The sequence below is a fragment of the Cynocephalus volans genome, chromosome 4, assembly GCF_027409185.1.
Source record: "Cynocephalus volans isolate mCynVol1 chromosome 4, mCynVol1.pri, whole genome shotgun sequence".
NCBI classification, from domain to species: domain Eukaryota; kingdom Metazoa; phylum Chordata; class Mammalia; order Dermoptera; family Cynocephalidae; genus Cynocephalus; species Cynocephalus volans.
The window spans coordinates 163,568,963-163,584,692 of record NC_084463.1 but is presented as its reverse complement, the minus strand read 5'-3'; the positions used below and the strand labels follow the sequence as shown (position 1 = coordinate 163,584,692).

Sequence of the window (15,730 nt, the reverse complement as noted above, 5' to 3'; positions counted from 1 at the left end):
ACTGCTAAGAAAAACTGACGACGCCATGATGAGGGACTCGAGGGTGATGGGAATGCTATTTAGATGGGGTGGTCGCAAGAAACCGTGCAGAATTTTCATCCGAAGAAAGGGTGAGACCACCCACCCTTAGTCCAGTCCACTCACCCCTCAGCAGTCCAGGCGGAGGGGACAGTGAGGCAGGAGCAGCAAGTGGGGGGTGTGGGAAATGAGGTAGGGAGAGGGGCCAGGTGACAGGCAGCCCTCCCCCAGCTGGGATGGCCTATGCCAGTCACATCACCCGGCAACACTGTCTCCACAGCGCACAGCATGGTTTACTGAATCTCCCTGTGTCCTCTGTCATGCCTACAGTTTGAGAACTAACAAGCCCAGGCCAGGCTGTGAGCTACGGACCCAGAACCCACCTGGCCCAGCCCAGAGCAGCTCCCGTAAGTTCCACCATCAAACCTGCCTGACTCTTCTGGGGAAATTCAACTCAACCAGCACCAACTGAGCACTGGAAATGCACCAGGCACTGTGCCAGTTCTGATGCCACGAAAATGACTTCACAAGACCCCTGCACTCAGGGAGCACAGGGTCTAGCAGATGACACATCTAAATTAGTACATGCTAGGGCCAGCCCATGGCTCACTTGGGAGAGTGTGGTGCTGATGATGCCAAGGCCATTGGTTCGGATCCCTATATATGGATGGCCGGTTAGCTCAATTCAGAGAGCGTGGTGCTGACAACACCAAGTCAAGTGTTAAGATCCCCTTACCGGTCATTTTTTTTAAAATAAATAAATAAATAAATAAGTACATGCTGATAACATGGGTAGGGGCTACAGCCAGGATGTGTACAAAGGAAGCATAACCCGGCCCCCCAGGGAGCCCAGGACTTCAGCTGGACCTTGACAGATGGCATAAAGGGGTGGTGGGTGAGGGGCAGAGGGAGGCACCTCAAGCCAAGGGGGCTTACTTGTGTGAGACTGTGGTGGGGGGCAGCTGCTTGTGATCTCCGGCCAGGACGCACTTCCGTGCCTTCAGCAGGGGGATCCAGCAGCTCGCCTCGAGGGCCTGCGCACACTCATCGATGACCACCACATCAAAGTAGCTCTCAGGCAGCAACTTCAGGGGGCCGTCAGGAGAAGCACCTGGGTGAGACAGGGAGCCACAAGTCTTTACAGAGGTGTTGGCTGTTTCGTCACCCTGAGAGAGACGTGCAAGAAGCCAGCAGATTCAAAATCTATCATGCATTAAAATTGTGTGGAATAAATGTGCATCTGGAAATAAAAACTTTAAAAGGACATTAAAAAAACCCATGGTTCCAGCACACTTGTGTTTAAGTATAAAGCAGTGTGTCCTCTGACCACGGGCCACTCCAATGTTCCATCACCAAAATTAATCACCTCTTTGGGGCTGTGACCCCCAAGCCCATGGAATGCTGTCTTATTTTTAAATATTATATCTGTATCATTTTCTGAATTTAGAATTTAATTAATTCTCCTCTCAGGATTTTTCTTGAACACAGAACAACGAATTGTTAAACATTCACCCAGAAAAAAACCTGCAGGTATCTGACAACACAAAACCACCATGCCGGTCTCTCCGTCCTGGAACACAGAGCAACGTCAGGGAGGAGTTCAGGCTGTGAGCACGACCAGGGCCCACGCCAACTCCAGCAAACAGCGCAGGACCATGGCAAGCCACTTACCCCCAAGCCTGCTACTTCATCTACAAACGTGGACAACATCTAAGTCTCATACAACTGTTATGACAACTGAATGACAATATACGCAAAGCACCTGACAGAAGAAGGTACGTTTTAATAAATGTTGTCAACGTCAGTTCCCACCCCTTTCCTCTTGAATTATGCTGAAGATGCATATATTATGTTATGACAAAGATATATCTTGAGAAACGTCCCAAGATTGACTTTTCAGAGGCTGTTGGGCAAAGCACCCACGGTGGAGACAGAACTTGGACTGGGCTTTACATAATTAACAGACTCGCTTAGGTCACGATGTGACTTCATGGTGCAGAGAGAAACCAAACTTCTTGATGGAGAATCACTCCCAGGAATTCATTCTAGTTCCCCAACCAACGAGGAGACCTGAAAGGCCACAAGCGGGCACTGCAAGGGGTGGGGGGGCTGCCATCTGATTTCCAGCAGGTGCTCATGTGAAGCCATCAAGAAGGATGTCAGCAAAGACAGTAGTGTGATGCCCTCTGGAAGCTCTCCTCCACTAAAGCAACAGAACACTGGCCAAATGGTTGGACTCAACTTGTTCAGAACTCTGGAAATTCACCAAAAACTTGCAGCAATCTGGGGAGAGTTTATTCAAGAAAAACAGCTGAATGTCTCTAAGAACAGTGAGCTTTATGGCATTTTAACTCACGCTGTTCCCAGCCATCCCACCCCCATTTTATGGCAACCTTGAAACCGACAGCCTAAAGTCAGGGTGAAAACCGGCACCCTGGCAGCCCCTGAGGGGGTAGAATAGGCTGGTGTTCCTGAAGAGCCCCATTCCTAGAAACCATCATTATCAGATTCCTAGGAGACCCCACTCCCAAGACTGCCTTTATCTGCCCTGACTCGGAGCTTGCCCACTGCAAACAGCCTTTTCCCTGGTGACTGTCCAAGGCTGTGGAGTATACTATAAAGCAAATATATTTCACAGGGCCTAGTTTCTTGCAGTTTCAGGTTTAGCCTAACTTCTTAAAAGTACATATAAAATGTTGATCTTGCAAAAGACAGGAGATTTTCCCCAGGCTATAGTCTCTGTTGTAAGATAAAGAACTATAACACAGCAAAGTTGCTGGCTAAAGGATGGACAAGTTACTGATTGATATGTAAAGATACTGGGAAACAGATGTAGGGAGAGAGAATGTTTGCTAAGATCAAGCTTTTGTTGATGGATTGACTTAACCTCTTGCAAATTACATTATGGAATGTTGCCTTGCTTGTTTTACTGGATGTTACCAGTCTATATTGTTAAACTATAACCCCACCTATGTTCTCTTCCTGTAACTTCCTGGTCTGGAGAATAAATGCAAGAAGAGAACCCCAATTCGTGTTTAATTTCCCAAATGGAAGAAATGCCTCTCTCTTGAGGGTTCCAGGAGATTAACCCCTTCAGGGCACTGCTCAGAAGAGATGGGCTTTGAGTAATCCTTTTGCGGCTCCATCACCCAGGGGAAGAGGGGTGACAAATCCGTGGAAAGCAAAGCAACACAAGGCCATCAGAGGCCACTGCTGAACATCACAGCTCTCTGCAGCACTGGATAAGAATGGGAGCAAATGACAGGATAAACAAAAAGCTGAAGGGAAAGCTGGAGAATGAGATGTCCTCAGGGCATGGAAAAGCTGAGACATTCCCTTGGACTCTGGAAGGCCACACACAACACACACAGGGCTGTGCACATACCCAGAAAAGACCTGAGGAGGCCCTCAGTGCCACCTTTGGCTCACCTTGAGGTGCTGCACAGACAGGAAGCAAGAGCTGAGGGTTGTCAGCAGCCTGGCTGAGTGATGAGTGCACCCAGCACACACACAGAGCCCTCCGCCAAAGACTGGGAGGGAATCTCTATCTCATCCTCAGCTGGCCACTATGCTCAGAAGAGAATTTAGTGGCCACAGAGGACAAAACAAGACTTTACAGAATTAGTTCCAAACAGTCACTAAACAAAGAACCCCAACAAGCAACAGCAGCAACAAACCCTGAGGAGGGAAGAGAATCTGATTTCCAGAGTTGCCACGTTATATTACTTAAAATGTTCTGTATTCAACAAAAAATTATAAGACACGCAAAGTGAAGAAAGTATGGCCCATGCACAGAGGAAAAAAGTAATCAATAGATACTGTCCCTAAGAAAGGCCAGATGTTGGTCTTATTAGACAATGACTTTAAATATTAGTTATTTTAAATATGTTCAAAGAGCAAAAAGATACCAAGTCTAAAGAATAAGTACAAGAATAATGTCTCCCCAAATAGAGAACAATAATGAAGAGATAAAATTATAAAAAAGAACTAAATAGAAATTCTGGAGTTGAAAAGTACAATAACTGGAAATCTCTAGAAGGACCCAACAGCAGATTTAAGCAGGCAGAAGAATAATCGGCAAACCTGAAGATGGGTCCATTGAGATTATCCAACTTGAGGAATAGGAAGAAAAAATATGAAGGACAATGAACAAGGCCTTCAGAGACATGTGGGATACCATGAAGCATATCAACATATACATAATGGAAGTCCCAGAAGGAAATAAAAACAGAGAAAGGAGCAGAGAGTAACAGCTGAAAAAAAACCCCAAATTTGATGAAAAACATTAATCCATACATCCAAGAAGCTCAACAAACTCCATGTAGTCTACTCAAAGAGATCTGCACCTAGACACTTCATAATCAAACACTCAAAAGACAAACACAAAGAAATACTCTTGAAAGAAGCAAGGGAGAAGCAATTTGTCACAGATGAGGGATCCTCAATGAAATTAACAGCTGCTTTCTCACCAGAAACCATGGAGGCCAGCAGATACAGGATGACATATTCAGTTTTGAAAGAAGACTGTCAACCAAGAATTTTATACCCAGCAAAAGTATCCTTCAAACAGATATCTCCAGATAAAGAACAGCTGAGAGAATCTGTTACTAGCAGACCTGCCTTTCAAGAAATACTAAGGGGAGTTCTTCAGGTTGAACTAAAAAGACAATAGACAGTAACTCATATCCATATGAAGAAATAAAGACACCAACAAAGGCAACTACTCTACACAGGTAAACACAAAAGACAGTATAAATGTATTTTTTGCTTGTAACTCTTTTTTCTCCTTTTTGATTCAAAAGACAACTGATAAAGCAACAATTATAAAGACAGTCTGAGCGCAGACTCTGTTCCCGAGGGCAGCCCGCCAGCTGAGAGGTATGCAGACAGACTCCAAGGCATCTCCCAGGATCCTGGCCAGCTAGTGTTCATGCATGGTGTAATCCCCTCCCCCAAGTGTGGGAGACTTGAGAGCTGCTTCTAACAAACAGAATATGGCAAACGTGAGGGGATATCACATCCTCGATAATATTACATAGATTATAATCCATCTTGCTAAGAGACTCTGTCTCTTGATGGCTTGAAAGAAGCAAGTGGCCCCATTGTGAACGGCTACGGAGTAAGCAGCTAAGAGCAGCTTCCAGCCACCAACCAGCAAGAACCCACAAGGAATGAATGCCGCCAACAACCACAGAAGGAAGATCACAGGAAGCAGGAAGCAGATCCTCTCCGGGCAAGTCTTGGAAGACACTGCAGCCCCAGCTGACACCTTGAGTGATGCCTTGTGAGATCCTGAGCAGAGAACCCAGCTAAGCCATGCCTGGACTCCTGACCCACAGAAACTGTAAAATAATAAATGTGTGTTGTTTTAAGCTGCTATATTTGTGGTAGTATTATTATACAGCAACAACACAGAGGTCTCACAAACACAACAGACATGGCTGAACCCCGAAACAGTGGGCTGACAACATTGCACAACAATCACAAGGTACACAGCAATCATGAGAGAGAGAGAAGAGCCTTCCACCTCTGCCCAAGATGGAATAATAAGGACTGCATTTGCTCTCCTATCTGACACAACCCCCAAAAATCAGAAAAAATAAATGAAACAACACTTTCCAAGACACTGGACAACAGGTAACAAAGGACAGTAATTCCTGAAAGATGGGAGACAAAGGATGTAAGCCCTGGGACTGCACCAGCTTTCTGCCTTGAGAGTTTCCAGAAGGCAGCTCAAAAGGGGGGAAGCCAGGCAGAGCCTGGAGGACTCCATGAGTTGAGGAGACAGGACTGAGAATCCCTAGACACCAATGCAGTTTCCAGGATAAAATACAAAGAGATTACTACACAGAGGGAAAACCACAAAGATCTGCAGAGAGACCCCTTTGGGTATTCAGCTGAATGCTGCTCAGCACATGCTTATGAGAAAACTACCCCACCCAGGCCAGGGAAAAATACCATCCAAAACAATTACAGATTACAGTCCAGTGACCACACAGGACTGAGAACGGTGCCTAATGCCATCACTCAAACTAGAAAATCTCATGATCCATGGTGTATTGGGGAGAGAACTTAGAGGGGTCCTGGCTCAGGAGTGGTGAATTTTAACCCTAGACTAAGCACTGTTCCAGACTCTTAACAAATCTTAAAAGCAAGACCCAAAAGGATCAAACTGTTCTCAAGTAACTTTACTGCTTCCCAGAATAAAGCTCCAGAATATTAATAGAAATACAAAAATATCCAGCACGCAGCAAGATAAAATTCCAAATGTCTGGTATGCAAACATTAGCAGGCATACAAAGAAGCAGGAAAACACAACCATATGAGGGGAATACTTAATCAAAAGAGACCCAAAAATGACACAGATGACAGAATTAGTAGGCTAGAACATTAAGAGTTATTACAGCTGTATTCCAAATGTTCAAAAAATTAAGTGAAAACATTAAAGATATAAAAAGGACCTAAATGGTATTTTTGGGTGTCAAATAAAAATCATACTGGATAGATTTTAGATTAGACATGAAAGAAGAAAATTAGTGAAATTAAAAACATAGCAATCAACAGGTATAAAGTTTCAGTTATGCAAGATGAGTAAGTTCTAGAGATCTGCTAAACAACATGGCATCTACAGTTAACAATACTGTATTGTACACTTAAAAAAATTTTTTTCTTGGTAGCTAGCCAGTACAGAGATCCAAACCCTTGACCTTGGTTTTATCAGCACCATGCTCTAACCAAGTGAGATAACCAGCCAGCCCTGAATGCTTAAAAACTTAGGAGGGTAGATCTCACGTTAAGTGTTCTTACCATAATAAAAAAAAAAGTAGCATACAAAAGCTTAAAAGAATTCACCCCCAGGAGTACAAGAAATGTTAATGGAGAACTTTCAGGTGGAAGGAAAACAATACCATGGAAACATGCATCTAAACAAAAGGAAGGCAGAGCACTAGCATAGTAACAGCATGTATTCTTATTCTTATTTAAGTCTTTAAAGATAACTAACTGTTAAAACAATACCAAGTACTGTGAGGTTTACAACATATGTACAAGCAACATACACAACAACAGCATGAATGCTGGGAGGACAGAAACATTAGTGTCCTGTCGCAAAGTTCTTCTGCTCTACGTGAAGTGGTATAACACCACTGGGAGGCAGACTGCGACAAGTTAAAGGTGTTTACTGTAAAGCCTGAAGTAACCACTAAAATAATACAATAAAGAGTGATAGCAACAAAAACAAAAATAAAATCATAAGAAATGTTCAATTAATCCAAAATAAAGCAGAAAAAGGAACAATAAACAAATGGCAAAAATTGTCAAATTGGATAGTAAAGTAAAACACAACTATGTGCCACCTACAAAAAAATTCACTTTGAATATAAAGACGAGGGCTGGCCAATTAGCTCAGTTGGTTAGAGCGCAGTGTTATAACACCAAGGTCAAGGGTTCAGTTCCCTGTACCAGCGAGCTGCGAAGGGGAGGGTGGAGGGGAGGGGAGGAGAGGAGAGGAAAGAAAGGTAAAGACACAAATAGGTTATAAGCAAAAGATGGAAAAAGATATGCCATGCTAACACTAGTCAAAACAAAGCTAAGCAACATGGATAAACCTCAAGGATGTTACACTAAAAGAAATAAGCCAGTCACAAAAGCCAAACACTGAATGGTCTTATGTATATGAGATCAAACTCTTAGAAACAAAGTAAAATGCTGGTTGCCAGGGACTGGGGCAGGAGGAAAGGGGAGCTGTTGTTCAATGGTATGGAGTTTCAGCTTTGCAAGATGAAAATGTTCTAGAGACCTGCTGCACAATGTGCATACAATTAATACCACAGTACTATACACTTAAAAATAGTTAAGATGGTAAATTTTATGGTATGTGTTTTTACCACAATAAAAAGGAAAGAGAGAAAGCTGGAGTGGTTATTTCAAAATCAAAGTAGATTTCAAAAAAAAACAGAACATTACCAGGAATAAAGAAAGTCATTTCATAATGATAATTGGTTTATCAAGCCTAACATTTATGCCCCTAATAAAAGAGCTTACAAAGACATGAAAGACATGCAGCAAAAACTGATAGAACTACAAGGAGAAACAGATAAGTGTACACTTATACTCAGAGATTTCAACACCCTCTCTCAATAAGAAATGGCAAGTAAACAGTAAATCAGCAAAGATACAATAGACCTCAACACTATCAACCCTAATGATTTGATTATTTACAAGACACTCCAACAAAATCAGAACACACATTCTTTCCAAGAGTATGTGAAACACTCACAAAGAGAGACCATATTCTGGACCATAAAATAAGTCTCAATGAAATGATCCAACTCATAAAAGCATGTCCTCTGACCTCGTGAAGTTAAATTAGAAATCAACAACAAAAAGATATCTGGAAAATCCTCAACTACTTAGAAACTCTATAACACACTTCTAAAAAAACATTGGTCAAAAAAGAAAACAAAAGGCAAATTAGATAGTATTTCTGAAGTGGATGAAAACAAAAACATATCAGAACTTTGGGGATACCACAGAAACAGTACTTAGGGAGATATTTATTTGCCCATATCAGAAAAGAAAGGTCTCGAATCAACGATCCCAGCTTCTACCTTAAGCTAAGGCTGTTTAGAGTGCAGCCTTGTAACAGCACAGTCACAGGTTTGGATCCCCGTACCAGACAGCCATTAAAAAAGAAGAAAAAAGAAACTAGAAAAAGAACAGCTAATTAAACCCAAGTAAGCAGAAAACAGGAAAAAATAAAGACTGATGTAGAAATCAATGAAATAGAAAACAGAAAAACAACAGAAAAATCAAATGCTGGTTCTTTGGGAAGATCAATAAAACTTCAATCCAGAAGATCAGGAAAAAAAGAGAATATACAAATAACCAGCATCAAGAATAAGAAAGTTGACGTCATTAGAGATTCTACAGATATTAAGAGAATAATAAGGAAATATTATCAATAACTTTATTCCTCTAAATTCAACAATTTAGATTAGGCCAGTTAGCTCACTCACAAGAGCATGGTTCTGATAACACCAAGGTCAAGGGTTCAAATCCCCTTAATGGCCAACGGCCAAAAAAACCAATTTAGATTAAATGACAAATTTCTTGAAAGATAAAAGATCGTTCAAGAAGAGATAATCTATGGTGCTGACAACACCAAGTCAAGGGTTAAGATCCCCTCACCGGTCATCTTTATAAAAAAAAAAAAAAGAAGAGATAAGCTGAATAACCTTATATCTATTAAAGAAATTAAATCTGTAGTTCATAACGTCCCTACAAAGAAAATTCCAGGTCCAGAAGGCCTCACTGGCGAATTCTCCCCAACGTTCAAGAAAGAAATTCTACCAGTTCTATACAAACGCCCCCAAAACCGGAGGAGGGAACGCTTCGCAGCCCCCTCTCTGAGGCCCACGGCGGGCACGGAGCTGCCCCTCCCTCACCTGTGTTCGTTGCAAGGACGACGTGGGCCGAAGTGAGGCTTTCCAGCATGGCCGCCTCTTCCCTCTCCTTCAGTTCTTTTCTTAACAGCTTAATTTCATTTCGAAAATTACTCTTCTCTCTCTTATCCTGGGTCTTTTTGTTCCTCACCTATAAAGGGAAGCAAAGAAAACATAACTAGTTTGACATGATTTTGCACTCCTTTAGCTCTTTCACATTTATGAAGTGTTTTCTTTGTAATAAGTTGGTCCAGTTCATTTTTCTTTTTCTCATTTTGGTGGCCGGCTGGTACAGGGGTCACAGCCTGGACCCTGGTGTTATCAGTACCACGCTCTAACCAACTGAGCTAACAGGCCAGCAGCCCTCAATTGGTTCAGTTCAATAAACTCCTTAAAAAGCACCAAAAAATCAAAAACCTTTCTTGGAAGAACCATAGATACACACGAGTGACGAAGCACTTTACATCCTAGCTTGCCTTACAGTCACTGTCACCTGCACAGGGAGAGCAGAAAGAGAATATTTAAATTCTGGAAAGAGACTGTTTTTTAACTGTAACTCAGATGAGGCCAGAACTGAATCAGCCCTGCCCTGCAGACAGCATCTGACATGTGCTTGGGGAAGGAAAACACCTGTCTGCCTCGGGGCTCAGGCTGCAGGAGGTGGCAGGTGGAGAGGCTGAGCTTCACTTACTGTTCCACATTTTTCAAGAGATTTAAAAACATGTTTTCAGGGGCCAGCCCGTGGCTCACTCGGGAGAGTGTGGTGCTGATAACACCAAGGCCACAGGTTCAGATCCCATAGAGGGATGGCCGGTTGGCTCACTGGGTGAGCACGGTGCTGACAACACCAAGTCAAGGGTTAAGATCCCCTTACCAGTCATCTTTTAAAATAAAATAAATAAATAAAAACATGTTTTCAGCCTACAAAATGCTTACCTAAACCCCAACTTAATACCCCTTCCTCATTTGTGATTTCTGCTTTGGAGGGGTTCTAGCAGGGGTGATGAGAGATGTCTTACTGTGCCTACTTTACAGAGAAGAAAATCCTGAAAAGCACTGATTTCAATGAGAAATGAAATCATCCACATTTATAATGGAGCAAATAACATCACCACATATTCCTGCACCGCCCTTAACCTTGAGCAGCAAGCATTCATCCCCGTCTCCACCTCCCAAGTCTGCTGCCTCTCCCCACGCTGGCATGAGCCCTGTCTGCACCAGAGCAGCCTCTATCCTGTGGGCCCACAGCGCCCTCCCCAACACCATTACACTTCCGAGGCTAGGACACCAAGGAGTGCCAGTGTGAGGCAGGGAGAGAGCAGAAGGTGAGCAAACACAGGACAAGACATGTAATTAAGGAAATTAGGATGAACGCGTAAAGAACCAAAGAGCTCAAAAGTATTGGTCTGCAAGGAAAAATGCCATCTCAAACTGCACCTAACACCTACCTAGTTCTCCAGGCTACTGGTATCCTCTTTCACGAGGATAATAGGAAATGGACAAAGAGGATTTGAGAGGATGTACATTTTTGATTTTTTTATTTTCAGGCTGATTTTTCTCCCTTGCAAGTATTAGCTAAACAACATGACCAGACGTAGGGAGACACTAAGAAAGATGTTTTCTGTAAGACAATTCCTCACCTAGTTATCAAAAACCTTGAAGACAGTTGGGTCTCTGTTAAATGCTGAGTATAGTTCTCTATCAAAAATGGGAGTCTAAAAAAATAATTTTGTCAAATATTAAATGAATCAATGGAGGCAAGAGAAAAGCCAGAGGAATGTAGACAGATACAATTCACTCCTTTAAAAGACTGGAGATCAGAAAACTACACTCCAAGGGGATGCTGGCTAAGATACATACAAAGACATGATCGATGTCCTTCCTGATGTCTGCAACAATCTGGGCGTTGTCACTCCGTGCTAAAACCGCATCAAGGGAATGCTGCTGAATAGATTCCAGGAGCCGGGCAGGGTGCCCAAGGCGCAGAATTCGTTTCTTACAGCGAGCCAGACGCTCTACAAGATTGTCCACAGCAATGTTAGAAGGAGCGCAGCACAGAACCTGGAAAATACCAAGTGCAAATTAGGGTTTGGTCATTTCTTCTTTAATCAAACCACTTAAGTTTACACTAAACCAACAGAAAGCCTTAAGGGTAAAGAGAGAAGGGCAGAGTGTGTACAACAGTAATGTTACTGTGTAAACATACAGCTTTAACACAGGTGAAGACAGCCTACGAGACACACATTATTGCAAACCAACGTAACACCTGGATAACTAGAACCTAGATCTTCAAAATGCATTAGTCACCAAAGTACTACAAAAGGTTAAGTGACTTGCAACGGGAAGGAACAAGACTCAAAAAGAGTTGTGTGCCCTGAAATAATCAGGGGCTGGGGCATCCATCATATCACCAATCAAATAATTTTATCACCTGACAAAGTCAAACAAGGGGGATCTCTCTGAATGGGTTCAATCTTGCTTCTGGAACTGCAGCTCCACTATTAGATGTAGGTGGCAGCTGGCAGAGGAGGCAGAGAGGAGAGTCTCTACAATACCCCCAACCTCAAGACAAAACAAAGTCCTGGAAGGAGCCCTCGGCCGCCCCCTCCCCACAGCTGGCATCACCTCCACCCCCACTAATACGTCCAAAGGCACATTTGCACATGAGTGTAAACACAGGTATGTCCGGTCTCACTTTGTATACTGAAATAGAAGGCAGCCAACTAAAACCACCTACTCTGCTTCCTGCCAATAAGTCATCTTTTCTTATCAGTTTTCAAACATCTACAAACACACTCATTTGTAGGAAAGCCCTTGGACATAACTTTTTAACTGAGTGACAGGTTTCCCTACAGCCCTGAGAAGCAGAGGCTCTGCCTGAATTCAAGTCTTGGCTCTGCCTGAGTAATAGGCACTGACTTTTTTTCTCAGTTTCATCGTCTATGAACTGAGGCCACTAACAGTTCTGGAACACTGGGTTTCTACAAGCGTTAAATGAGTGAAATCACAGAAAGTGCTGAGAATGGTGCCTGGCTCGTAAGCAGCACCCAGTCAATGTCAACCTACCAAACTTGACCATTATTATTCTAATTCTCAACGTTATCCAACATTCTGATAAACCAGAAAGAGTTTTTTAAAAGCTTTCCACATGCTCAGATCCACGATTCACACAGATGCGGATGAGGATAAAAGACTTTCCCAACCTCTCCCAACCGTTAAAAATAGAAGTGGACAACAATGCACAGTATTATACTCCACATCTCAGAACGTCAGTGATCTATGCACTGCACACATGCATTGTATCAATTAGCCAGATTATCTGATTAACAGTACCACCACCATCTTCTTCATCTAGACACAGGGCTCCTGCAGGGCAGCGCCTGGGCCCTGGTCAACTCCACACCCCCAGCGTAAACCTGAGCCTAGAGCAGGAGCACAGCACGCGTGATAGGCAAATGAACCTGGACCATGGCCTGGTCAACAATAAAATGAGGTTCTTCCAACCAAAACACAATGCAAAAAATGCACATGTGATAATGAGGACACTTTAACCTAGGAATGGCATGACAAGTTCGGGAACCCAGAATAATGGTGACTTAGATAATAGTTCTGTGATCTCAAAGGGCTCCCAGAAGCCTCTCTCAATCACCCAGACTGGCATTCCTGCCCATGTTCCCCATGTCTCATGGGGTTGCCAGAAATCAAAAAGGGCCCAGCCCAATGCCCCATCAATACACACTCAATTATGTTCCCGCCCAATCCCATCAGAACTGAGGCTGGGACCCTGCTGAGCACCCGCTGAACACAACAGACCAGGACCTGACAAGTACTGACGGGAGGGCAGGGTCTACTGCCCACCTTTAAGCCTTGTTTCACAGCTTGAAGAATTATTTCAACCACAGTCGTGGTTTTCCCAGTGCCAGGAGGTCCATGGATGATGGCAAGTTCTTTCTGGGACAATGCAAACAAAACCGCTTCTTTCTGGGAGGCATCCAGGGAGGTGTTGTAGAACGTTAGTGGGTCTGCAGAAGAAGCAACAGCGTTAGACTCGGGCACTCTTCCTGGCAGCGTGTGCCCAAGGAAATAAGCAACACACACAAGGATTGTGCTGGACTTCCCCGGGTCAATCCAGCCAACACACAGCAGTCAGCTTGGTTTTCAAAGAAGATTTCTCCCAGAACAGCAATCGGCACACTGTGGACCACATCGAGCCTGCTGCCTGCTTTCCTAAGTTTTACTGGAACATGGCCACGCCCACCTGGTTCCACACTGTCCATGGCTGCTTGCTGTTACAGCTGTGTTGAGCTGCAAAAGAGATGGCACGGCCTGCAAAGTCTAAATATTTTACAATGTGTCCCTTTATGGAAAAAGTTCGCCAACTCACACTCCAGAATAACAAAAATGAAGTAAACGTATCTTGGAACATATTAGTTTCTAACCATACTGTTCCTCTTGTAAGTGACCATAAAATGACAAAGACAAACATGACAAAAGAAACTACTAACACATTCCAGGACTCTTCCTTGACCAAGACTAACGATGTGCCTCTTCGGCTCTGGGCTTTTGAGAGTAGGTCCTGCTGGGTTCAGCTCTGCGTCCACAGCATTCACCACACAGTACCTGCTGCACACACACAAAATAGGGGAGCACACGGAGCCACACGCGAGGGGAGCAGGCCTGGACGTGTGAGGCCAAAACGAAGGTATAAAACACTACGCGAGCAGAACGTGACTGGCAACAGACCCCTGAATCCAAAGTTCCGGAGAACACTCTACTCCTCCACGCTTGCACTCCTTCCTTAGATCAAGACATACCACAGTCCTGAAAACACAGTAAGTAAATTTCTAATTCAGTTTCCAGTGCACAGTGGCTCCTCAATAAATATTTGGCAGATATAAGATGCTATTCAAAAGTGAGTGCTTTTAGAATTTCCAAAGGTAAACGCAAAAAGAAAATGCAAATTTACAAAACAAAGCAGCATGAGAGACTACTAACTGAAAAGGTGCTACAAAGTAGCCCTGCGGTTTTAAAGCTAACACAACACTGGAGTGTGCTAGCACAGGTATGCCATAAAAGGCTTATGCGGGAACCCCTGCATCAGACCTGACCAAAACCAATGCTTTAAAAATTGGCCACGTCCAGTATCCAGAGGATTGCTAAATTACGGGCAGCCGCTTGATGAGATAACAAACTCCTTTTGAAAATGAGATTCTTCCAACCAAAACGCAACACAAAAAAAATGCACACAACAAAAAAAAAAATGATAATGAGGACACCCTAACCTAGGAATGGCATGCTGAGACCGGGAACCAAGGATGTTGGTAACTGAGAGTGGCGCTAATGCTCTTAGTTTTGGTCAGGCCCTCAGAACTGTTAAATAAAAATTGTTTTGGGCTAAGTTTCTGCACTAGGTCCCAAAAAGTCGGACTGAAAATCAACACGGGGTCACCCTTGCTAAGTTTCATGTTACTTAGGCTGTGGTCTGAGCTTCCCAGAAGTCAGGAGAAAGATAACAAAGAATCCCTCCCCACCCAACAGGCCAGTTTAAATCCTCAAAAGTTATGACAATGAAGTTCTCTCTGCCTTAATCCTTACCCAGAAGAAATGGCCTTAAGTAACCTGATGTTATTTTTCTATTGTTCTGTCTCCCTGTCCCCACCTTACAAGGAAGGAAACTTTGAAGTGACCAATCTGCTTTTTGCTCTTTGTTTCTGCTTTCTTTTTTGTTTGTTTGTTTTGGCAGCTGGCCTATAAGGGGGTAGAACCCATGACCTTGGTGTTCTACGGCTGTGCTCTAACCAAACCAACTGAGCCAACCAGCCAGCCCCCGTTTCCGCTTTCTTTAGCCTTTTTCTGTCTATAAAACCAATGTCCTCTGCTTGGCTCGTTGGAACACATTCTATTTTATGGGATAACATATTGCCCAATTCTAGAATTGCAATAAAGCCGACTGAGAGCTTCCAAATAAATAAATAAATAAATAAATAAATAAATAAATAAATAAAATGAGGTTCTTCAAGAACACTGAAGCACATGAAAAAGTACACAGGCTACCGTAAGTGAAGAGAGGAGGGTTTGTGTGTGTGTTTACATGTGTGTAAAATAGATATGTTGTTCTATACGGATGAGGAAAAAAGACTAGAAGAACACACACAGATAGTAGTAATGAAGCTAACTCTAAGCGGCAGGTTTTGGAGTGATTTGTTTCACCACACATTACTCTTATAACCAGAAATAAATTACCTTAAATTCGAAGTATGCTGAGAAAA

At 43.2% G+C, this 15,730-nt stretch overlaps 1 protein-coding gene across 1 annotated transcript in view; it reads right to left on the bottom strand.

The window, feature by feature from the left end:
- IGHMBP2 (immunoglobulin mu DNA binding protein 2) overlaps nt 1-15,730 on the bottom strand; it is a 34,381-nt gene that overhangs the window by 11,191 nt on the left and 7,460 nt on the right. Inside the window, exons 5-8 of the mRNA XM_063094198.1 lie at nt 13,320-13,483; nt 11,322-11,522; nt 9,465-9,612; nt 955-1,129 (exon numbers count right to left, since the gene is read on the bottom strand). Coding sequence (XP_062950268.1) covers nt 955-1,129; nt 9,465-9,612; nt 11,322-11,522; nt 13,320-13,483 — 688 coding nt within the window. The remainder of the gene's footprint in view (nt 1-954; nt 1,130-9,464; nt 9,613-11,321; nt 11,523-13,319; nt 13,484-15,730) is intronic.